The 25024-nt window shown below is 44.6% G+C and overlaps 2 protein-coding genes and 1 pseudogene across 5 annotated transcripts; 1 reads left to right on the forward strand and 2 right to left on the reverse strand.

Annotated features, from left to right (window-relative positions):
* Positions 1-2364: 2364 nt before the first annotated feature.
* On the reverse strand, positions 2365-7178 carry isg20l2 (interferon stimulated exonuclease gene 20-like 2). Its single transcript, XM_076738296.1, has 4 exons — positions 7134-7178; positions 5479-6271; positions 5097-5297; positions 2365-4565 (listed from the first exon to the last, which is right to left on the reverse strand). The coding sequence occupies exons 2-4, from the start codon at positions 6121-6123 to the stop codon at positions 4452-4454; spliced, it is 960 nt and encodes a 319-aa protein (XP_076594411.1). The 5' UTR covers positions 6124-6271; positions 7134-7178; the 3' UTR covers positions 2365-4451.
* Positions 7179-7417: 239 nt separating this feature from the next.
* On the forward strand, positions 7418-24973 carry mettl25b (methyltransferase like 25B). Of its 3 annotated transcripts, none has more exons than XM_076736567.1 (17): positions 7418-7794; positions 8197-8315; positions 8699-8915; positions 9002-9064; positions 9326-9463; positions 9854-10668; positions 11472-11656; positions 11744-11872; positions 17311-17455; positions 18095-18460; positions 18595-18960; positions 19909-20274; positions 20950-21303; positions 21412-21429; positions 21705-21768; positions 21863-21906; positions 22119-22269. In XM_076736567.1, exons 1-8 carry the CDS (start codon positions 7657-7659, stop codon positions 11854-11856), a joined length of 1788 nt encoding a protein of 595 aa, XP_076592682.1. In that variant the 5' UTR covers positions 7418-7656; the 3' UTR covers positions 11857-11872; positions 17311-17455; positions 18095-18460; positions 18595-18960; positions 19909-20274; positions 20950-21303; positions 21412-21429; positions 21705-21768; positions 21863-21906; positions 22119-22269. The 3 variants fall into 3 exon arrangements, with proteins under 3 accessions (XP_076592682.1, XP_076592683.1, XP_076592681.1); XM_076736568.1 differs by having other exon boundaries at positions 7430-7794; positions 9857-10668; XM_076736566.1 differs by lacking the exons at positions 7418-7794; positions 8197-8315; positions 8699-8915; ... (3 more) ...; positions 11472-11656; positions 11744-11872 and adding exons at positions 22404-22517; positions 22875-22942; positions 24056-24973 and having other exon boundaries at positions 17007-17455.
* On the reverse strand, positions 13706-14471 carry LOC143324278 (protein S100-A1 pseudogene; annotated as a pseudogene). Its single transcript, XR_013077453.1, has 3 exons — positions 14346-14471; positions 14011-14167; positions 13706-13900 (listed from the first exon to the last, which is right to left on the reverse strand). The product of XR_013077453.1 is annotated as a protein S100-A1 pseudogene (transcript).
* Positions 24974-25024: the final 51 nt, after the last annotated feature.

Raw genomic sequence — 25024 nt, forward strand, 5'->3', positions numbered from 1 at the left:
GGGGGTGCTGTGGTTTGTCCTTCAGCTGCCCTCATTCAGACACATCAGCATTAAAGGTGCAATAAGTGACTTTTTCACGGCCACTAGGGGGCAGAAGAGCCCCACAACAAGCTGACAGACACACTGCCCTCAGAGCTGTGGCTAAAGGCTAATACTGTATAAACAAACCTACAACATTAGCATCCGTCCACTGGAAAAACAGAAACAATGCTAATGAGGCTAATTCCCCAAAGAAACGGATGGAGATTCTAACATCTCTTAAGAATCAGTATCTCATTTTAGAATTGAACGTGTTTGCGTGAATGTCAAAATAACAGCGGGGAGGTCTTTAGTGTGGTTAGTCCTCATTCTCTTTTTCACTGCTCACTAATGCATTTAAAGCTAAAACAGCCAATTTATCATCAGTTCCTACACTGATTAGACAGGAGATGTATGCAACATCATAACTGTGAAATAAGTTAGAACATGAAATATTATTAATCTAATGCAGGGGAAATTAAATCATCTGAGTAAAATATGAAACATATGAGAGCATTAATTGTTCCTTTAGCGAGGGGTCTCACAGTATTTGCTCTTTTAGCTCTGTTTTTGGTCTCCACCAGCTCCAGAGGGAAACATCTGGTCTTTAGCTGCTAAATGCTGCACTGTGTTCACCAGCTGCTGTGTGCTGCTGTACAGAGGGTCTATCAGGGCTTTGATGACAGTGGAACTGTGCAGTAACGTGCCATCAAACCAAAGCAAGTCACTAAAAGAGGCTAAAAGCTAAAGAGCTACAGAGCAGGAGGTGGTTTTCTGCAGCGTCACACAGGAATAAGAACGAGGTACAACAGCAACAGTAACTTGTTTTATTTAAATAGCCCAATATCACAAACCACACGCCTTCCTCCAGGGGTTTGACAGCCTGAACCGCACACAGCGGCCTCGATCATCTCGCCTTCATCTTTGTAAATCAGCAGCAGCTGTTTCAGATCACCTCCATGTGAAGGAAACCTCAGTGGCTCACTCAGGTCCCACCTGCAGACTCAGTGACTCTCTGAGGATCCGTCAGCTCAAGCGACATCTTTCACACTAAACCTCGATGTTTAATATAGAAATATTGATCCGTGGAGCCTCAAGAGCTTTAAATTATTCCAAGAGCCTCGTGAATCTTTTTAGTGGGACAGAAACAGAGCAGCGTCAACTCAGACTGAGACAGCAGAGAGTTATTTCTAATCGATGGTGGACCGTCTCTGAGCTAAGAGGCGTCCTGGAAAGACATCATCTGTCGCAGAGGCTTCTTTAGCCTCCTCGGCTGCTTCCTTACATGACGGCTGAGCCGCACGCCGCTCGCTCTGTCAGCTGTATGTGGAAGGCAAACTGGTAATGTGCAAAATGGACAAATTCCTGATGGCTTGGCAGCGGGTAATAAAAACCGAATTATGCACATGTGGCTGATGCCGGGCCATGACTAATATGTGTGGTGTGTGATGTGTGTGCGTGGAAAGGGTAATCTGCAGAGTCTAGCCCCCAATAACTTGACCCAGGGGGTAATAAAATCCATAAAATCCATATTGTGCTGCCTAATGAGACTAACGGTGCTCTTTCATGTCTCTGGCAGCGTTATTAATACAGCAGGTGGACACTTAATCTTCTTTCATTTCAAATGTCGAGAAGAAATCAATAACGTGGAAGCACGCCGAACAAAGGCCCGAGCGACAAAACGGATCCTCGAGCTGAGAGATGTTTCTTGTTTTCATTTGTTATTCACATATGAAGGAGAAAATCTTGTTTTTAACGTCTTAAACCCAACACGGCCACAGAAGAAAATCCAAAGCCTCTTTTGGTTTTAAAGCCCTGGTTTTCACTTATGGAGCTAATAACAGGGCAAAAAATCAAACTATTCACATTATTGCCCGTGCACAAGGAGATTTAGGAGGGATAAGCGGTATGGGATAATCTAGACTATAGGGAACGGATTAAATCACATGTGCTTTGCAATATTTCTGAAAGCTGAAGAAGTCTGGGGTTACTTGGCGAGTGAAGGGTTTCACATGTTCACTGCAGGCTTCGGCGCCACAAACGCCTTTCTGAAAGCGACAATGTGACAACCACGCACATAAATGTTAGTTTCAAAGGCTCTGGGAGTTTTACAAATATTAAATATTCATGGTGTAAGAATTCATGATCCGGTGCAAAGATGAATAACTGAACTGGTTTGCAGCTCGAGGTTTCCTCTCATGACGTTCGTCTGTGTGGAAAATGCTTTTTGAGTTTAATGAGAAAATGTTCTTCATGTTCAGTCAAACGGCTTTTAGTACCACAGTGATGCATTCAGGACCCAGACCACACAAGCCTTAAACAGAGGGAAGAAGCTGCAGACACGCTCGGTTCAAAGCTTTTATTAACGAGCTCCTTCCATGTTAACAAAAGCTTCAGATGATCTGAAGCAGACTCTGCTTTCGGACTGTGGTTGCAGTTTTTTCTTGTCTTGTGCTGAGTGACTGAAACACCGTGTTCACGGCTGAAGAGCTGCTGAAACTGTGACCATCTGAAGCTCTGGCTTCCTCTGTGGTGATACTGAGCGGTTTTCAGCTGCCGTTGGCTCAGCAGAGAAAGACACAGGACTGGTCTTTACCTCAGGACACGTCTCGCTGCTTCACTCTAATCTCACTCGAACTGACACTGAGACGTCCTTGACACTTCCTGTTGTACCAGATTGGAAATGAAAGTGCTGGTGAATCGCTGCTCGTCGTGCAGCCTCTCAGGTTTAGTGTGTGCTGAGCTGCTCCGTGCCAGCAGCGGCGTCTGGTTGTGGCTGTTTTTCAGGGAGGATGGCACGCTGTATAATTAATGTGCTGGTGTTGAATTCACAGCAGGGAAACGAGGCTGATCGCTCACCTTCAAGGACAAACGCTTGTCAGAGGACACAGGAAGTGGAGCGACGTGGAAGAGCTGTATGTTCACAGCACAGCTCAAGACGGGCTGGTTCCAGGTCTGAGGAGAGCACACCGGAGCTGGGTGGAGCTGTGGAGGAGCTCTGAGGAGCTCTGAGGAGAGAGGAGGTCCTGCTGCAAGTCTGTCAAATCAAACCTCATCCCAGTCCGTCCCAGCAGGAGCTACAGGTCCACCCACATCCCCCAGCCTCAGCACAGACGGAGCAAAAATCCCAGACCATTTCTGGTCTCACATCATGACTGTGCAGTATCAGTTGCCAGTTTATTAGGTACACCTTGCTCAAACTAATGCTCAGTTCTAGAGCTGATTCGACTGATCATGTCTGAGGCTGCAGGTTGTGCTGCTGTTGATTGTGTCATACTGAGAGGTGTGCATGTAGTCAGTACTGTCCTCAGTGATGCTGCATATAAAGAGGGAGGATACAGTATTAGAAACACCTGTCGGTACAGTGAGCTGCCACCTGAGTGCTCTGAGCTGACATGAAGACGATGACATGCATTAATGCATGAATGAAGCGAGGAGGGCTGAATGATGGTGGGAATGACTGAAGTGAAGCACTGAGCTGAGCGGACAGCAGATAACTGAAGCTGTGTGACAGTAAGACTGGAAACAGGTCAAATGAACACAGCCAAGTTTTCTGAAGACGTGAAGTCCGTGACAGGAGGCGGACAGAGGCGGTGACGTCCTGTCAGCTCATGTCAGGCGTTCAGCATAGTAATCAGTGACTACACCGACATTTACTTTAAAATTTAGGCCCGTGCTTTTCTTTCTACAGTGCGTTTATGCTTTCAAACATTTAAATTAAAAGAATAAAACATGTCACATTTTAAACATGTCTGGAAGTGATGGACAGCGTCACCGTGAGGCTGCAGCTCAGTCAAAATTACGTCTCCTCCATAAAAGCCACATGCAGGAGTGATGACCTCAGCGTCGACCCCCTGAAGAACCTCACTGGTCGAAATCACAATATTTCATCTGAACTTTTCACTTCAAGATAATTAAAATGTTAAAAATGAAAGCAGACCAGTGACGGAGCTCTTTCAGCAGCACTTTGGTCAGACTTAAAATCCACCATGTTCAAATGGTGACAATGAATGAATGAATGAATGAATGAATGGATGGATGACACACACACGCAGCGGCGTAGGCATGCCTCTGGGCTGCATGTCATCCTGCATCAGCTGACCTGCAGATCACATTGAAAACGACTGGTGTGTGGCAGCACAGCCGGTGTTTCGGTGACGAGCTGTTATTGCTGGAATGAATCCTGACTGCCCCCCAGTGGCTCGAGCACCTTCTCGACACCCTGAGAAAGATCCTGACTGCTGAAACTGAAGGTCAAAGCAAAGCGTCCGAACACCGGCAGCTGATCGAAGCTCATCCAGCCGACTGAATCTGCTGCCGCCGAGCACAAAAAAAGTTACTGACTGGCTGATTGAGGGGGTGCAGGCTGGTCGAACGCACCGAACGTCAGTTCACACTCGCTTTATTTCCACGTTGCCTCTTCAAATCCGGCACTAACGGGTCTGTGACCTGGAGGCCAGCTCCCTCTCCCACTCCTCCTCCACCACTTTGTAAAGCTCCATAGTGGCTCTGGCGTCCTCCACCGAAGAGTGACCCTTCCTCCCAGTCTGAGGACACAAGAGAGGACCAGTCTGACACATGCTGTCTCCTTTAAGCTGCAGATCAGTTATGTATAAAACGAATATCACCTTTATGGCCCGCAGGTTTTCACATCAACCTAAAGCCTTAACAGTTCCTACAGTGGCCCAGAACAGACAAACTAAACACTGGCTCTAAGGAGGGCAGGGCGAGGTGAGGGGTGTTCGCTGGTTGCAGTCTGCAGCCTCACCACTCGATGGCACTAAAGCTCACACACTGGTGCTGTGAGCGGTCCTCACAAGCTGCAGCAGTGACTTTTTTTGCAACTGAAATCTAATTTAATGGTCACTGTAAGATCGCCCTGATGGTCATTGGTGGGCGGCTCTGCCAATTAACAGAATCACTTGAGCTCTGAACATGAGACATGAGACCAACATGTTAAACTGTCATCACAGTTTGCGTAATGAGGCACATGCACGTCTAAACCAGGTCATGTAGATCTGTTCCTACTCACTGAAATCTGCTGCTGTGATGTTTGGCTGTTGTAGAACTTCTCCTACCTGGATGTCGCGGCGTAAGATGGCCTTGGTGAGCCTCTTCAGCGAGGCACACTCGCTCACAGCGAAGCCGGCCTTCAGGTTGAGCAGAGGGATTCGAGACGTGTCTCTGGTCAAGGCGGCGGGGTGAGAGTAGCCGAGGACCTTAAAGTCGTTGTGGATGGCGTGTCCAATCACCACCTTCCCCATGAGCAGCCTCAGGATCTGCAGACAGAGGAGACATTCGCTCTCTGACCTCACTCAGCCCATACAGTTCAAACTGTGTAACATGTAAACAGACTGGAAACGTACATGAACGCTTTGTGTTGAGTGAAAACGTGTTGAAGAGTTCAACCTTTAAAGGACTGAAAACTACTAAACACGAAACACACTTTCATAACCTTACCTCCTTCCTGGCCTCAGAGTACGGCATGGCATTGACGAGGTCACGGTGCCGTATGCCGCTCCATCGGGTGCGGTAGTCAGTGACCGGCACAGAGGGGTTGATGAATTTATCGTAAATCACGTCTCCGTCATAGGACACCATGCTGCAGCGTGCCAGCTGGCTGATGCTCCCCTTTGGTCCTGAACCCACCATCTCACAGTCAAGAGCGAGGTACTTTGTGGGGACTCTCGCTGACGTTTGGGTGGCAGCGGGCTGAAGGCTGCTCGACGCCGAGGGCCGGCTGGTGCTGCTTCTGCTCACAGTGGCAGTCGATGAAGGCAGGCTGTGTGTGGATGCTGAAGGCTTGGAGCTCGAGTGGAAAGCGCTGGCGGCGCTGCCTGGATGAGGTACACTTGTGTTGTGTGTGGCAGTGGGAAACGATGGGTTCTTTGTGGATGCTCCATTCTGGCGTGGCGGAGCTTGGTAATGTTTGGACTGTCCCATTCTGTGGTTGTGCTTGTATTTACCTTCCAGGTCCCCAGTTTTCTCTAAAAACTGAATCTTTCTCCGAAAACATCTCTCTTTCCTCTTTCGGTTTCCTGCTGGAGGTCTCTGTGCAGCGTCATTAGAACTGCACGTGTTGATCATTATGTCCGTGTGCGACATGGTTGCGGTTGCAGTCCAGCACAAGTTAAAATTAATGTTTCTGTCGCACACTTCTACACAAAACGGTTGTGTAGATCTCCTTCCTTTGAGCCCTTCAACAGGTCTTCAGCCTTTGCAGTCCAACTGAAGCCAGTTTAAACACATCATCCTGCAAGACAAACACATCACTGTCAGACCCTGTCTGGATTTGCAGTTTAATGCATCACTTCGATATGACCGATGTGCAAAACCTGCTTGCTAAAGCAAAAATTTATGGGAACCTGACTAAAAATTATCATTCATTTTTAGGTGAATTTCAAGTTTTGCACTCATTAATAAGTACAAGTATTAAGAGCAAAACATACTTGAAGCATGCAAAGTGAAAGTACAGTAAGGGCAGTAAATGTTCCCTGTCAGTGTTGTACAGTTATATCCGCTTCATTCAACATCAACATATCTGGAGATACGTGCTTTTCTCATGAGAAATTGTAAAAAGTACAGTATTTGTCTCGAGATTTAGTGGAGTAGAAGTATAAAGCTACATTAAATGGAAATACCCAATTCAGTAAATGTACCTCGAATCTGTAATTATTAATGTTACTTAAGTAAAAGTACTTCTCAGCATTCATCTACTGCATGATATCTCAGGTTACATTCTCCTCATCTTCCACAGTACTGTACAAGTGATTTACGAGCTACGAGCAGAAGACGATGTACAAACAAGTGAAACGCAGCTAAAGTCTTAATTACTTGACTTATATAAAACTTAAACAAATGGAAAGTCACGCTGAAAGAGCTAATTTTCACTGTTGACATTAGCCATCGCTGTTGACGTTAGCAGCCTTCGATCGTTAGCCGGCTAACGCTATCTGAGGCGAACTATGCTAATTCCGTGATTATCGATGGCTGGATATGATCATTTCTCAAGGGAAAAATCGGTCACGCGTGTTTGTGAACGTAGGTGGGTTCATATCCATAGATTCCCTATTTAGAAATCTCTGAAAATAACTTTCTGAAATACAAAGCCAGACCTGCTGCACACTGTCACCACGCGCGTCTTCCTGCTGACAACAAACCATCAATATCCGGGTCATGCTGCCTTCGAAGACAGCCACAAAGTTGGACAAATCAACGAAAGTAATGTTAGTTCTACCGCCAACTATTATACGCATTAGATGTATGTATTTTAACGTTGCAGTGAATCTGAAAATTGACATACTTGTAAATAAGCTGCGTAAAATATCTTTTGAGCATTTTCCGATATATTCTAATGCAACGTACGTGGGCCGACCTGCGACTACTTAATTTCCGCGACGTACTTTAACGCATCGGCACTCTCCATGTGAAAGTTTACAGCTCGCTGGCTAGCTAGTAGCTAAACCCCAACAAGCATTTGTGAAATGAAAAGCACGTAATTTGCGTTATAAATGCTAATTGTTAAGACTCTGTGAGTGGTAGCTGTCTATGTATTTTGGACACACTTCGCCTTAACTGTAAATATAACGTTGCGTTTACAAGCTAACTTATGTTAGCATTAGCTCGCCTTCAAGTCTCATGTCAGTTGATTTGTCAGCAGCACAGGATGTGGACATGAGTACTTCGAGCCTTTCAGCAGATCAACAGAGAGAGCTGGCCAAAGGACTCACCACTTTCCTGTCTCAGTACAGCCGCTTGTCCGACTCCTATATAATTGTGCGTACACATAGCTGACTCTTGTCACAGTTTGCAGTCTTACCAGGCGTGAATTTGGTTGACTTTGGAAACAAACGCTGCCTGCAAACTTAAGTCTCCATGACACCACAGCGTTATTACACACTGACGTTAGCTGATTGTGTACATTTGCACACTAATAATGTGCCTTTATGAGACTTTGAATGCAGATTTTCATCACAGCTATCTGCCTCCTCATCTTGAGCTCCATCAGCTGCAGCAGTGATTCACTGAAATAAAATCCTGTATGTTCCTGTATGGGCTGTCTGTGCTTTAAGAACTATTCATGCGGTTCTTTACATGAAGTCGGACCTCTGACAGCTGGATTCACATCCCATCCTCTACAGTTTCTCTAATAACTGTCCGTTTGTAATTCCCCTGCAGGAGTTCTTCACTGAAGATCTCTGGCACACGTTACCCAGCAGCTGGCAGCCTGTGCTGCAGGACCTGTCCTATCCTCAGATCGCAGACCTGCTGCTGGATGCTAAACATGGAGACAGAAGGTACTGCTGGACTGTAATCAGGCCCATCACAAATCCTTAATGCAAAGAACAAGAGAGTGGAAAAAGTAAGAAATCCACAACTAAAGTCAGTCAGTAAGGAAACATCAACATAAGAAGGAGGTGAAGCACAGAACAGCAACGGGTTACTTCAAAGTACCAGAGTTATATTTAGGAGGAGGTCTCAGGCTGTCATTGAGTTCGTATTGAGTCAGAAAACACTAGTTCTGAAAGGACTGTTGAATGAGGGGTGTAGGATAAGATAAGACTTTATTGATCCCACAGTGGGGAAATTAAGTCGTTACAGCCAGCAAGTGCTACAAAAACTAAATAAACTAAATGCCGCCAGCCGTATGATGTAGGTAACAGCCATCCTGTCCTTACAGATATCCCTCGGTTTGGCCTCTGTCACTCTTGGCGTTCCGGGCCACAGCTCACGCTCTGGCGTTTCCCAGAGACTGCAGGCGGGAGCGAGGCAGAGCAGGCGGCTCGGCGAAGCCCGAGGAGTTCGTGGAAAACCAAAGTCAGAGCTCACTGCTGGGACACATATTCAGGAAACACGTCAAACCCAAGAAACAGCACGAGATCCGCAAGCTGGGCATGGTACAGGACTGCTGTCCGTCCCTGCTTTTTATTTGAATCTAAGGACGTGGACTCGTTTTGATCTGTTTCTTTTGTTTGAATCCCAGCTGGTGAAACAACTTTGTGACCAGACGGACTGCAGCAGAGTGGTGGATGTGGGCTCCGGACAGGTTCGTTCCAACTGTATCAGCCGGCAGAAGGTTCATTTTGGATGATTCTATGAAACGCAGGACACTGTGGTTTGTTACTCAAATAGTAGGAGATAGAGCATTTGTTGGGACTACTTTCAGCGGATGAATCCACATTTGGTGCTGTAGTGAGTGTTTGTGGCAGCAGGATGTTGTGTGTGTGTGTGTGTGTGTGTGTGTGTGTGTGTGTGTGTGTGTGTGTGTGTGAGAGACTGACTGACTGAGTTTCTGACCTCTCAACAGGGTCACCTGACTCGTTTCCTGTCCTTCGGGCTCAGACTGTCCGTTACCGCGATTGAGGCCGATCACACCCTGGTTGCCGTGGCGTCCAGGTTTGACGGACAGTTGCTGCGGGCCTTAGAGAAGGAGAAGCAGAAGCAGGTCGGTGACAAAAGTAAACTGTCCAAATCATATTTGTCGGAGCTTGTTGGAGCCTTTCAGTCTGTGCTCTTTGTCTTTCCTGTTTATTAATGTTTACAGTTTTCTCTCCTGTTCTGTGATGGTGAACCAGATGCAGTTAGTACTTTTCTGGAAAGCATCCTGTCTTCTTGAAAGTTTTCAACCTTGAATCCATGTTTATCTGTGACTGAAACTGGCCTTTGAACTGATTCTTGGCTGTCAGTGGAAACGAGCTGTAAACACAACGTCGTCTTTTTAAATTCCAAATATGTTGCGACGTTAATCTGGAGTCGTGTTTGTTTCCGCCTGGTGAATGCAGGTCCGTCATCAAGCTGTTAGCACCAAAATCATAAACGTCTTTCTTCCTGGTAGAAGTGCTCCTCTCTGGGTCCAGTATCACAGTCCTCCCCTCGCCATGTGGCCGGTTGGGTGAACCCCAAGGCACCGTGGGAGGCCTTCATAGAGCAGCTGAGGACTGCAGATTGTCATCTCACCGAGGCTCCCCCAACTCCATCTGGACCCAGCAAAAAGAGGCTGCGGGGGTCTGCTCATGAGGATCGCTCTCACGAGGTCCAGACCTCATCATCTCCTGGTTCCACAGACCCTCTCTCACAGGACTTTGATTTGACATCACGACCCCCGTCAAACAAGAACGAGTCTGAGGAGGAGTCATCGGACGCCTGCTGCTCGCGTGTCCAGGAGGGGGTCCGTCCTGAGGAGACCACCCAGCGAGGCTGTCCAGACTTCGTCCTGACTGGTCTCCACGCCTGCGGCGACCTCAGTGCCACGCTCCTCCGCCACTTTGTCAACTGCCCGCATGTACGCGGCATCACGTCTGTGGCGTGCTGCTACATGAAAATCACCACCAGAGAAAATCCCACCCCTCCAGGACTGGTGGAGCGTCCCGCCCCTCCGACGCCAGACCAGGAATCGCTTCCCTCAGAGTTCGGCTACCCCATGAGCACCTGGGTGCGGGGGTTGCCGGGACATCGGCTGTCCTATAAGGCGCGGGAGGGGGCGTGTCACGCTGTGGAGGACTACATCCGGAGGCTTCGGGAGGAGAGCGAGCTGCTGAGGACACACTGTTACCGGGCGATGCTGGAGACCTTCATCAGGGATACAAGACCGGATCTGCGCAGGGCCGGAATCCAGACCATAAAGAAAGCCCACTTACTGCCGTTTACAGAGTGAGTGACCAATGAAACAATTAGGTAACTGATATTTATTAATTGATTAGTGGATGTAGTTAAAGATGAAATGTTTGTATTTAAATGCACTTTCACGTTGACGCATTGATTAATTTATTTGAATCAAACTGGAAACGTTTGGTCGACTGGGCGACTCTTAAATCCTGTTGAAGCAGCTGATGAAAGAAAAGGCCTGGTTGAACATTTAAAGCCGCCGTGTGTCAGTTTTCAGCATCTGAAAAAGTTTTCTGGTGGTGATTGTGTGTGTTTTTAGAAGAATGAGACAGTCCTGGTGAAGACCGGTGTCTTCCATCCATCTCACTGCACAGCACGATGCCTTTTTTGATATTACCACTGGGGGGCGCTGAATTCAAATGTTGGATTTTGGGTCAGCAGAAACTGTAAATTCTCAAAAATTAATATGGTATTTGAATAATGGTCAACTGTCAGATCAGGGCGTGATGAACAAAAAAGGCAGTTCCTAATAAAGTAAAAAACATCAAAGACAGGTGAGATTACCTGGAGATACTCTAAAATACTCCTGTATTATGTATATTCCTACAGCAGTAATTCAGTACTATACCAGAGTTATGTGATCCCAGTGTGCTGCTCTGCTTCTGAAAATGTGAAAATATTTCAGAGGATTGGCAGAAATGAAGCCCCCTGAGCCACTGGAGGACTTTATACTCCTTATGAAACAGGAGAAATTCAGAATAAAGGCCTGTTTCTAATAAATGCACGTGGTTTTCTCCTCAGATGAGCTACAGGCCACCATTTGAATTAGTGTTACTGTTCCCTCCCAGGTACGCTCGTCTGGGTCTGGCTCGGGTCGGCCTGCCTCCCGGCTTGCCTCTGGACCCTGAGCAGGTGGAGGCCATGTTGAAGCAGCAGGTCAGGGTGGTGGTGTACTTCAGCCTGGCCCTGCTGCTGGCCCCTGTGGTGGAGACGCTGGTGCTGCTGGACAGGATGATCTACCTGCAGGAGAACGGTGAGCCGCTGGAGGCTGCTGAGACACTTTAATAACTTTAATAACCTGCATTTCCACCGTCTGTGCTAAAGCCTCGTGTTTCTGCAGGTGTGGACAGTCAACTCGTCCCTCTCTTCGACCCAAACCTGTCCCCAAGAAACTTTGTGCTGGTGGCTGTGAAGGCTCGTGGACAGGGAGGAGGAGAAGTGGAGCTACGCTAGAACCCAAAGTCTTCAGGTTATTTTGATCTTAGCCTGTTTTTAAAGATATTAAGTTATGAACTTTAAGAGAAAAGTCTTTTGCTGGACGCGTTTCAGCCAGACGGAGGACACGTCCGTCCTGCAGTCTGATCTCCAGCTGCAGTCGTGTTCTTCTTTTGCTTTCATGGCACACGCTGGTTTCTGTGTATCACACAGTGTGCGTTTGTGGTTTTGCATGTTTTTAAAGTTATTTAGTCTTTTAAGCACTCGTGTTCTCAGCTTTACTGCATCTGTTAATAAATAAAAACAGTTTCATTTAAGCTGCAGAAGCATGCCAACTTATTTTGTTTAACTGTAAAACTGTCCAAAGGTTGTCATGTTTTTCAGCACAGCAGGACTGATGAAGAGCAAAGATTATGTTCTTATGTCAATATCCCAGAAGATTGGAGTTGTAATATTTGATGATGGCGCTTGAGGGCAGCAGAGCTCCACAGAAAGCCGACAGACAAACACGTACTCACACCTTCTCCTGTGGATCGTATTTAATATGGTGGTTTTATATATTGGTAGTTAAAGGCGATTTTAATAATATTATATCTTATGTTTTATCATAGGTTTCTCTTAATCTGCAAAGTAACTTGCAGACTGCAAAACATAATGCAGTAAAAAGTACACTAAGTCCCAAATGTAGTAGAGTACAAGTATAAATACACACAGACATACAGCGGAAAGGTTTGGTCAAACTTTCTGTTACTGTCAGTAGTTCAGTGAGTAGAAGATTAAAGTTAAAGATGAAACATCTTCGTTTTAAGTGAGATTAATGGGGTTTTTTTTTTTTTTGTTCTGTGGTAAAAACATCAGGAGTGACGAACAGAAGTTTGTGCATCCTGACAGATTTGAGCTCTCAGGTAACTTTTACCAGACTTTAATCAGCTTGATGTGCTCTGGCTTGTTCACAGGCCTCATTAGGAAGGACAGGTGATGCAAATTAAGATAGAGAGAAAGAAATACTCTGAGAGCAGCCATGAGCTCCTCTGAGCAGCTGCCTGCACTCTGAAAGTCAAAGTAACTGATGTCCACAAAGCAGGAGAAGGTTTGTCCTGCAGTTAAGAAGTGACAGTTAGCAGGAACAGTGGAGGTCAAGCTGAGCTCGGAAAGCAGAAGCTGCTTTCAGCTTGTGTCACAGAACATTCAGCTGGTAGAGAAAAAGATTAAATATCAGCAAATTGTGGAGGCAGACATTACACCACCTGTCTGGATGGCTTCTACAACAGACCAATCACCTTAAACACACCTCAAAATCCACAGTAGACGTTTGGCCATGGCCTTCACAGCCCCTGACCTAATCAAAAATCTGTGGATGGGCTTCAAAAGAGCAACGCATGCAAGACAGCACAACAGTCTCACAGAAGAAGAAGCTTTTTTCAGGAAGAATGAGCAAAAATCCCCTAAACAAGAACTGAAAGACTCTGAGCTGGCTTCAAAGAGGGTGTTACTAAGTACTGTTTGGATCTTTCACTTGCTTAGTGAGCAAGTATCACAAATCTTGACCAAGTTTTTGCATGCCTGTGTCTATATAACGTTCAATCTCAGCACTCTCATCGAAGAGCTGAACAGAGGGTGAACGTTGGACTTGAACCCTCTCGTTGCTCTGTGTTCAATGCTTCAGAGGTGTTTGTTAACCTCCTGTAGGCAAGCACTGCTGGAGATCAGACACGTGCAGGTGTATTGATAACAAATGAAGCAAAAATGATGCGATATCTTCATCTTTAATATTCAGTGTAAAACAGGTATGAATAAGTGCAGAGGAGTGAATTAAAAGCACAGCTACTCAGATTAACTGAAGCTCAAAGCTGGGACTCCTCCACATTCACAGAGCGTAAAATTGCCCGTCGCTCATTTGACCACACTTGATGATCACTGGGGTGTAGCCCTGGAAGAAGGAGGTGCTGCACACAGTCAGCTGGGTCACCAAAGCAACAAACTCCTTGAAGCTCACGCTGCCGTCCATGTTCGTGTCCAGGTCGAACATGATCTCCTCCACCCTCCTACGGTCCCAGCTGTCCTGGAAGACAAACACGGAGGAGTGAACACGGGAAGAGATGGTGTGATTTTACATCCACTCAGATCTGAATTCACAGTGACAGACTGATCGCAGACGCAGTGCAGTCGTACCTCCAGGTACTGGCGCAGCTCTCCCTGCAGCAGATTCTTCAGCTCGGCTCGGTTCAGCTTGTACTTGTCGCCCTCTTTTGAAGAATAGTATTGAAACACATCGATCAGGGTGTTCATGGCTGACTCCAGTTTGCTCATTTTTGTGTCTGCTGAGCGTCTGAGGGAGTAAAAGGCCAAAGAAGGTCAGATCAGACTGAATGTTATTAATAATCAATAGAAAAGCTGAGCAGTAAGTGTACTAATACCACAATGTAAAAATACTTAAAAGTAATAGAAGTAAAAGTCTTGCATTGCTGACCATTATTCAAACTTTTACCTGCGAAGGATCTACTCACCTGCACGAAGCTGTCGAGGAGAATCTGACGATCTGACGATCTGACGATCTGACGAGTCTCGCCTCCGTCTCCTCACATTTATCAGCCGCCTGTGGAGATAAAATCAGGTCCCTCCCTCCAGGTGTTGCAGCAGCTATGAACTGAAAGATCACATCGGTGCACCTGAGGGTCTGATTTCAATGTTTGATAGATACTGTTTTTTTTTATCTGTATCACATGATCATTCCAAGACTGGAGGAATCTGATTGACGGGTGCTTCTTAATGCTGACAGCCTGAACTTGCAGTTTGATTTTGCTGAATTTCTTTGCTTAAGGAGCAGAAACTCCTAATACTCACCTGTCACAGATGGAAACACACTCATCTGCAATTTTATCTGCTGATGTTCTGAAAATCGGATTAAAACATTTGCATGAAAACTTGATTAATATGAGTGTGGAAAATGATCCTGTCAACCCGTCATATTCCAAGATATTCACAGAATTACATGTATCCACCGACACCAGAACCCAGAGCCCAGACTAAAGGCCTCAGAGCCAATGCTGGACCTCTCTTTCAGACATAATTCATCATTTTGGCTTAAAAAAAACAAAAACCACAGTTATTTTCATTCTTTGGTTTTTGTGCATATTGAGCAAACGATGTGTTAATTTGTGAGTTTTGGAGTTACTGATAAGTTTTTGTTATTACTTTCGGATAGCACAAGGCTAGCTGTCCAGTCTTTATGCTAAGCTAACTCTAGCTTCATATTCAACAGACAGACATGAGTAAGAAAGCAAATATTTCCCAAAATGTCAAACTTTTCCTTTTAAAGCTACAGCTTCAGCTGATACTGTGGAAATATGATGAAACAAATTTCCATTTCATCAAATTCCCACAACTAAATTCAAAGAGCAGAGAACTGCACAGCAAAGGGAGAAGCATGATGGACTGAAATGAAAATAGCGTAAACAATGGAGGTCAGCTGGGAACAGACACACATGTGACACAGCCAGCGAGCTCCTTTTCCTTTTCCACACACTTTCACTCTGTTATGGAACTTTCTGAGTTTCAGGTGTACGTCCATGTAATTCTCACAAAATGCCTCGTTGTCACTTCAGATGACACACAGAGATGAACATCAGCAGCCCGATCACATTCTCAGGCTGCTGATGTTCATCTACCTGCGATATCTGAGGTGACAGGGAGACATGGCGTGAGAGGGTTACGACAAAATATCCTCTAAATCAGTTTAAGACGCAGTGTTGACCGTAATCTGTATTACAGATAATCTGAAACATGCTGGAACGTCAGCATGACATGCAAACAGTGCTCACAGTTCACATATTAATGCGTTTATGATTTGATTCATGTTAATTCCTGTTTTCATCATCATCTGCCGCAGCCGGAGGTTAAAGCTGGAATAAGTTCACCTTCTTCCACACGATCATAAAGATAATCAGTGGAATATAACTTCACTTCAGTCGCTTTCATTTGCCTTAAAATGATGATTGAGGATTTTACTCCATGTAGTGGAAAAACTCACAGACAGAGACGCCACAACTTTTCAACATCTTCCAGATTAAACATATATAGAAAAATACAAATAAGGCCTTCACCCGGTTTTGAGAAACCTGGAGCAGAAAGCAGGTTACCACAGCATGTAAACACCTTGACCTAACTGTGAACGTTGTTGGCAGAACATACTGACTGAGATATGAAGTACATGGGAATATGAATGACTGGGTTTTTCATGTTCTGTGTAAACGTCATGTCCCAAATATGTGCAAACACAGGATAAGACTCAAAACCAGGATACTAGAGCGCATGTGAACACACTCATTGACCTGACCTGATGCCATCAGATCACGAACAGGAAGACATCATTTGTCAGAGTTTGCTTTGATAACCACGTCATAAAATAGCCCATGGTGTCTTTCACTGTATGAATCAGGTACCAATGAAATACTCACCGGTACCTGCTGGTACTTCAATGGGAGTACAGTGACAAAGTTTCATGTTTGTCATAAAATCTGGTGCGTACCAATTAGTGGTTTACTTCAAATTCGAAAAACATGCTTCAACTGAGAACTGATGTTCGACATCAGGCGTCCTGACAGAGGACTCTAAGCGTCGACCTTCAAGGGTCTTTACAAAGGGAGACAATAAAGCTTCAGGAGGACAGTCGGCACTCTTTCACTGCGGTCTTTTTAGGTCAGCCTGCGTAAGAGAACCAATTAATCCTCCACAAACAACACACCACATGGTGGATGTGTAATCCTGGAACTCAAGTCTTTATTTACAGAACTCGAAGCTCCAGAGACACAGTTGTTTTGGAAAATCCCGACATGTTAACACTTTGTTCTGTCACTCCCATCAGTGGTGAAATACTTTCCATCCAGAAGTCGGCTTTATGGTGCCAGCTTTTATGCAACAAATTCTGACCCCCCAGGTTACGCAGAATACACACAATCACAACCAGATGTGTTTCTCACAACGCACTTGGAATTGAATTTCTCCGAGCAGGACTGCTGCTCTGGGACCAGTTTGGCTCTCATTTTATGTTGAGCATCTTATTGATATGTGACCTTTGCAGTGGTCCTAAATCAGTGCTCTGTTTGTAGAAACTCCATTCGTGGACTCCTGCTCCACCTCCTGAACAGTGCAGAGACACACTGGTCTCAAACCTCCAGAAGCTTTGTTAAACAGCACGGAGCAGTTTTGGAGATTACTGAGAGCCATGAAGGGTTTGGTCTTGGTGGTTTTGGGGTTGCTGCTGTCTCTTCAGCAGGCCCACAGCAGGAGAGATGACAGGGCCAACTGCAAGCCAGTAACGGCCAGCTTTTGTCAAGGTTTGGGATACACCACTACCCTCAATCCAACTGGAGTTCTAGGCTACAGCCTGCAGCAGATTGGTCAGATTGTGGAGACCGCTTGTTCACCAAACGTCGCCACGCTCATGTGTCGTGTTGTTGTGCCTGAATGTAGTTCAGAGGACGACAGCCGGTTGAAGCCGTGCCGAGCTCTGTGCGAGAAGGTCAAGACGGACTGCGAGTCCGCCCTCAGAGCGAAGCGGCTCTTCTGGCCATCGAGGCTCCGATGTGAATCTCTACCGGAGTCTAACTGTGTGCAGGTTAGTATGCAATGATGAGGATCAGCTGTCCTTTCTGAAATTGTTGTTTCCACAATACAGAATTGAATCAGTGGCCTTCAAGAACTAGTTCAACATTTACTAACTTTCTACCTGAGATGGATTCCACTCCCATTTCTGTACATTAAATATGAAGCTACAGCAAAACGATGGTTTGTTTGGATTAGTGCCAAAACGACTGACTGCAGGAAGTCACTGCACCCGGCCGGGAAAAAGTCCAGCACATAAAACTCCATAAAACCACAAATGTTGTTTTTACACTTTCCAGATGTTAATCACTGAGTTTTAGAGGTGCCGATACCTGATTCTGTTACCTTTGGAAAGAGCCAGACCAGCTGTTTTGACTGCTTTTCCACTGTCTTACCTAAAATGTCACACTGTTCCTTTACAAGACGGGGGTGAAAATGCTAAAAGGGGCACCATCACCGCAGTGCACAGGGTCACAGTTTGGGTTCATTTTTGGTGTAAGGTTGCACCACAGAAGCATCTGAAGTGGTCCTGTGGATATCTGGGCTAACCACAGGCCAAAAGGGGACAGGTGCAGGTGTGGTTGGTGAAATCTACAATAGCAAGAGTATTGGTTGTTAAAGAAAACACTGATTTATTTTTCTGTTCGTTCAGGGTCCAGGCAGTCCTGCTGCTCCAGCATCCCCTGCAACATGTCAGACAATCACTGTCCCTCTCTGCAAAGGCCTGCCTTACACTGAGACTGCCCTGCCCAACGCTGTAGGCCACACAACTCAGAGCGATGCAGCTCTGACCTTGAGTACGTTTACACCACTTTTACAAGCGCAGTGCTCCCCTCATCTGAAGTCTTTCTTGTGCTCCGTCTACACCCCCAAGTGTGTGTCAGGAAAACCTCAACCTCCCTGCAGAGCACTCTGTGAGCATGTAAGGTCCAGCTGCGAATCAGTTCTGACCAGATTTGGCTTCCCGTGGCCAGAAGCCCTCAGGTGTGAAGCTTTTACCACAGAGTCCTGTGAACAGGTAAGTCTGCTCTTTTTGACTTCAACATTGCCACTATGAGCAAATCGGCCCGTTGCAGATGTGCCTGATGAAAACTACCAGAGCAAAACTATTCAGAGAGAAGAATTCACTGATTTATGTTTCTGCTCTTCCAGGGCCAAGACTTCAGTTCAACTCAAACATCCACTGCAGCATGTCAGGCTATCACTGTCCCTCTCTGCAACAACCTGCGTTACACTGAGACCGTCATGCCCAACATCTTAGGCCACAGTACTCAGGAAGATGCAGGCCTGGAAGTACATCAGTTTTATCCACTGGTCAAAGTGGAGTGCTCCCCTCATCTGAAGCCTTTCTTGTGCTCCGTCTACACTCCTGAGTGTGTGTCGGGAAGACCTCGACCTCCCTGCAGAACGCTCTGTGAGCAAGCGAGGTCCGGCTGTGAGTCTCTGATGAACAAGTTTGGCTTCCAGTGGCCAGAATCCCTCAGGTGTGAAGCATTTACCACGGAGTCCTGTGAACGCGTACGTCTGCTCTTTTTGACCCCAACATTAAGATGATCAGATGTTTACGAGGATTTTTATGTCTCAGAAGCTGCAGGGTGCAGAGTTTTTAATAACAATATCCATATTTTTACATTTCAAGCACCAATTTACAAAGTGTCTTGAACAAGGCAATAAAAAACAGACAGCAAAAAGCCAATTGGTCACATGAGAAACACTTCTGACACATTAAAGCACCAATATACTCCATCACAACTGCTTGTTGAACAGTCAAACAGTAGGGATGTAGTGATGCTCGACACAGGAGGGCCAAGCCCTCGGGTCAAGACTCAGCAGTTTACCTGCACCTGATAGATAAGGGACACTCACTGGAGGACAGAGAGGACAGATGGTTTGAAAGAGGAGTGAAGGAGGATGTTTATCTAAAAACAGAGAAACAATCTGTCAACAGAGGAGGAGGAGGTCTACGACACCACTTATCTCCCACCGACAATACTGTCCCTTCATCCCTTCACAGGGATTTAACAACTTTTCACAAATGGCCTTCAGACAACTTCAATGACTGTTATTTACACCTGACATCAGGTGATTCCAACCACTCTAATGACTGCCATTAAAGACACTGACAGGTGCTTTCAATGACTTTGATAATGAATCCCCAGACGTTAAATACCTGGACTCCCCACCAGTCGGCTGGAATCCATGGTGACACTTGCAGGCACTTAGGTCAACCTACAAGCACCTGATTGCCTCTCATGCCCACTCATGTGACATTAGGTCAGACAAAAATTAATTTCAAGATTCCCACAAACAAATCCTGAACATCACTGAAATAAAGGGACTTTTTTTTAAAAGGCACTTTGATACGATGAGTAAACAGGACAGGTGCAGATGAGCTGATGATGAAAACTACAAGAGTGAAAATACATAAAGAGAAGAATTCACTGATTAATGTTTCTGCTCTTCTAGGTTCAAGACTTCAGTGTAACTCAAACACCCCCTGCAGCATGTCAGGCTATCACTGTCCCTCTCTGCAACGACCTGCGTTACACTGAGACCGTCATGCCCAACGTTTTAGGCCACAAAACTCAGGAAGATGCAGCCCTGGAAGTACATCAGTTTTATCCACTCGTCAAAGTGGAGTGCTCCACTCATCTGAAGCCTTTCTTGTGCTCCGTCTACACTCCAGAGTGTGTGTCAGGAAGACCTCGACCTCCCTGCAGAACGCTCTGTGAGCATGCAAAGTCCGGCTGTGAGTCTCTGATGAACAAGTTTGGCTTCCAGTGGCCAGAATCCCTCAGGTGTGAAGCATTTACCACGGAGTCCTGTGAACACGTAAGTCTGCTCTTTTTGACTCCAACATCAAGATGATCAGATGTTTTCAAGGATGTTTGTGTCTCAGAAACCACTAGGTGCAGAGTTTTTAATAACAATATCTACGCTTGTAAAGTACATTTCAAGAGAGTCCTGCACACTGTAATAAAAACCAGGAATAGCAAAAGGCCAACGGTCACACCAGAAAAGCTTCTGAAGCAGCCAAAAGGACACATTAAGATCAGATTCCATAAGCCAGGCTTAAGACAACAGTTTCACTGTTTAACCTCCAACACTGTGGAACAAACTTCTCTCATAATATTATCCAGCCAAGTGCAGAACACAAGACAGAGAAGAAGCTAGAAGAGTGCACTCAGCGGAGTGTGGATGTCCTCCAGGTGTCTCTGGGCCATGTGGATGAAACAGCTGCTGATCACTTGTGGCTCCTCCTTCCGGCAGGTTAGGAGGAGCCAGCAGTCAACGGTGGAGACGGAGCAGCTAAAATAATAAGTTTTTCAAAAACCCTGAAACATCACAACCATCAAAGGTCCTTGAGCACAAAGTCAGAAATGTGCTCAAGGACTCACTCTGCTCTACTGAAGGCCAGTGGCTATGAGTTCAAACTTCGTGCAATGACAGTATGTCTCCGAAGGGGTCGCCACAGTGAAAAAAGTGCGCTCTTGTGTCTTGTTCCAGTACGGCGTGGGCAGCGGCGGCGGCATCTGTGAGCCGATCACCATCCCGATGTGCCAGGGCCTGTCCTACAACCAGACCATCACTCCGAATCTTCTGGGGCACACAAGTCAGAGAGAAGCGGTGGTGCAGATGTCCTTTTTCAACTCGATCGTGCAAACCGTGTGTTCGGTGGACATACGCCTCTTTGTGTGTATGGTGTACGCCCCCCAGTGTGTGGCTGGGGAAGTGCAGCGGCCCTGCAGGTCATTCTGCGAGAGAGCCAAAAAGGGCTGTGAGGGTTTGATGACCAGTTTTGGAGTTTCCTGGCCAAATGAGCTGCAGTGTGACCGATTCCCAGAAGAAATGTGTGTATCAGTAAGTAACACTGCAAAGCGGACGAACAGGGAACGTGAAGAGTTCAGTTTGGGATTGTTAATGATTCAGAACATTTTCTGACTTCTTCCTTTTCCTTCTCCTTCACAGGAAGACAGCAGGCCGGAGGTATTTCAGCTGAATGTTTCCAAACATTTAATGATCTTTTCAGTCTTTTAAGTTTTGTAATTGTTCAGTATTTCGAGTTTATATTTGTGTTGATCAAAATTGTAAAAATGTGCATTGCTTCAGTACTCAGGATCAGTGTAAGGATGTACAGGAAGCTGAACACATATATATTGTACTTACTGTATTTGACCTCAAAGATAGTTTTCAGGTTATTACATGTTGTGTGAAGCATGAAACTGCATTCATCTACATCTTTTTTTTTTTTTTTCAAACAGATGCTGAATGCTGAAGGTCTTCTGGCTAAGCTGATTGCCGGCGGTTATTCTGTTCGTGGCAAATGTTCGTTTTTTTTCCACTAACTTTAACAACACTATCTAATCATCTGAATGAGAAGTGTTCACACTCATGAATGAATTTCTTCTCTGCGATGTAGCCCTGAGCCTCAGGACAGCCCGTCTCCTGCTGGTTCTCATGGATGTATCCTTCGTGACTCGCACTTCACCGCTGGTTCGGTTAATCAGTTCACTAATTACAGACAAAGTTAGTCATCAAATCTGCTTGTGCCAGGATCAATGGGGTCTCAACAGGGGGTACGAAGTTTCAAGTATCACTGATTTGGCTGCAGGCATTATGTAATAAGGTGTTGGGTTGTATGCTTTCAATTGATTTTCTTTAACCAGCTTTTTCAGGCAGACAAGTCTGGAGACCTGGACGTGGTGGAGGTCTTCAAACTGGAGCACTACGTGGCTGTAGCCAGGAGGGAGTATGTGGAGAGCTACGAGAGGAGGAATCCACCCGCCATCACTCAAACCCAAATGAAAAAGACTCTGTCTGCCCGAGGTAAAACATTTCATCTTTACCAGCGCAGGAGCGACACACAGATGGAAGAAAACATGAACTGACCGAGTGTCAAGTCAAGCAGTCTAACGTTCTTTGTGTGCTGCGTCTCACCCACGACTGTCTTTATCACACAGAGCTGCATTTAGACGATGAAACGTTCAGAACTCTGTGGCACGAGTACCACTCAGCAGGCGGGATCGACTACGACCAGTTTGTGGCGCTCGTGACAAAACTTCAGATCCTCAGCAGTAACGGAAACCACCGTGCACCAGTTCCACACTACACACATACCAAATACTTTTACTGTTTTTTCTCTTTATCAAACATGATGAATTTATTCATATTAGCACAGAAAACAGGAGGCTTTCATGTGTTTATTACTGTTTTTGGCATACATGTATTTTATTTCATTCCATCATAAATTCCATTATAATAACAGACAGTTTAAGACATTGAGACTCCTTAATAAGTAATGACGCACTCAATCGTTCAGGAATTGCTGTGCAACAGATTTTGCACATATACAGACTTTTTTTTTTTTTTTCCATTCTAGTATATTTTGGGTAAAATCAGTTTAGGTTCTGAATCTCTGCTTCCTGTCTCAGATCGTTTCCAGGCCCATCTGCTGAGTTTGCCGTGTGACTGCCAAGTCGCCAGCTTCTCTTTCAAGCAGGTGAGTTTAAATGTTTTGATTGATACTGTAAAAAGTAACAGACTTAATGTAGCAGGAAGCTAATCCTTTGTTGATGTTCAGAGGGCTAATTCAGGTGCTGCAGCAGAACAAGGTGAGTAAAGCGTCAGAGAGGAACTCTATAAGTAAAAATAAAAACAATATGAGCATAACTAAACTCAAAATTACAAGGCAATAAGTACACATAGTAGCCATGGCCAGTGTTTAAAGTCATACTGCAGCACAGTCTCAAGAAAAGTGACATAGTGACAACTGATAATCCACAAGTCAATCAATAATACATCAATCAAGAGCAGTGTGATTAATATCATCATATATATATCAGCATTCATGAGAATAATATCATAATCATGTATAGCACACAGATAGCACAAGCATAAAATGCACAATGTGCTTAACATAAAAGTAAATAACGACGTGATAAATCACTAAAAGCATAAAAACGGCAGGATAACACAAGATAAAACACCCGTCAGGTAAAGAGAGACAGTGATATAAAATGATGCGTCTTAAGCTGTCCTTTGAAGGTGTCAGCAGATGTAGATCATATGTATAATACACACATTATATACATTATACACTGAGCATTATGTGTATTAACATAGACATATGATTTGGCAAATTATGTAATACAAGATTATAACATAATAAATAATAATCATCATTATCATCATCATATAGCTGTATATATAACCTAATATATAGTATAACACAGCTATGTATCATAGAATAGAAAATATAGAAAGTATTACAGTGTATAATATAAAATATATATATGTGTGCATGTGTGTGTGTATGTATAATAGTAAGCATAGAATGAGCATACTATAATATATAATAAAAATACTATGAATATGGTATTCACCATATTGATATTATACTATTCTAATACTATAATATGTCTGGTGTACACAACAGTATCACTTAAAATCTTAAAAACATCTCTATCAGCTGGTCAGCCCTTGATATAACATTCATTCTGTTATATTATAAAGACAATGACACAGTTAATTATTGATTTCTTATCTTATTGCTGCATGTAAACAGCTCATTGTGTTGTTACACCACTTTTTTTCCTCTTTTCTCTCTTTTCAGTTCATGAAATCAGCCATAATCTGAGGACCAAACAGGAGCTGAATGAACCACAGGAGGAGCATCTTTTCGAGAGCTGTAGCACGGGGCTGTAGGGTCCATATATACAGTATATATATATACATACATACATACATACATACATGTGGGTCTGAATCCATTCACCAGCTTCATTAACACATTTTCCATCTTAAAAGTACAGAAACATTTCAAGAACTTTCACCCCTGAAAATAAGCAATTGTGACTCTGAGCTATGTCTTTCTGACTGTTGCCAGCCTTTCCGATGCAGAGTGTTTCTCACGTGTTTGCGTTGTCAGATCACATTTCAACCGTCATTTTGTAAAATTGTTAATTACATTAAAAATACTCAGCTGCAGTAATCATTCAGCTTTCTCTACACATTTCTATTTCTTTTTCTTTGGCCAATAAACATCTGCTAAAATGTGAACATGATGGTAGATTTCATTAAAAATAAGCCAGTGTACTGCATTAGCTATTTTTATTTATTTTATTTTATTTTTTTGCATTTTTTTTTCAGTTTTTCAGTTTTTTTCAGTAAATCGAGCACAGAAAACAGGAAAAGTTCCAAGAAACCTCATGTCAACAGATGACTGACTGGAAAGTAGTGTAGTTTTGGTAGGTTAATCACAAATACATAAAAACATATTGTATATTTGCACATCCAGCCCCTAATCACTTTACCGTTCCAACGGACCACCGGTGGCCCTACGAGCATTCCTTATTTTTCTTCCTGTCGATTGACACATTTACACTCATTATAAACCATTAGAAAGCTCATGTATCAATTAATGGAAAGCACTTTAAAATATGATCACAACAGGAGGCATCATAAACGGCGACAGCAGACAAACAAATATCTTAAAAAAGGCAACATTAAGGCAACTCACTGATAATGTTGCTTAATAATCCACAGATCGATAACACTCCAACAAAAACACACTGGAAACATC

The sequence above is a fragment of the Chaetodon auriga genome, chromosome 8, assembly GCF_051107435.1.
Source record: "Chaetodon auriga isolate fChaAug3 chromosome 8, fChaAug3.hap1, whole genome shotgun sequence".
NCBI lineage: Eukaryota > Metazoa > Chordata > Actinopteri > Chaetodontiformes > Chaetodontidae > Chaetodon > Chaetodon auriga.

Excerpts from the sequence above, each read along its gene's own strand:
- isg20l2 (XM_076738296.1), bottom strand. The coding sequence starts at position 6,123 with ATGTCGCACACGGACATAATGATCAACACGTGCAGTTCTAATGACGCT. Across the intron at positions 5,298-5,478 it reads ACTCTGAGGCCAGGAAGGAG|ATCCTGAGGCTGCTCATGGG; the intron begins GTAAGGTTATGA and ends CTCTGTCTGCAG. Across the intron at positions 4,566-5,096 it reads TCTTACGCCGCGACATCCAG|ACTGGGAGGAAGGGTCACTC; the intron begins GTAGGAGAAGTT and ends TTGTGTCCTCAG.
- mettl25b (XM_076736566.1), top strand. The coding sequence starts at position 17,063 with ATGAAGGGTTTGGTCTTGGTGGTTTTGGGGTTGCTGCTGTCTCTTCAG. Across the intron at positions 18,961-19,908 it reads CCACGGAGTCCTGTGAACGC|GTTCAAGACTTCAGTGTAAC; the intron begins GTACGTCTGCTC and ends CTGCTCTTCTAG. Across the intron at positions 21,769-21,862 it reads TTATTCTGTTCGTGGCAAAT|CCCTGAGCCTCAGGACAGCC; the intron begins GTTCGTTTTTTT and ends TCTGCGATGTAG.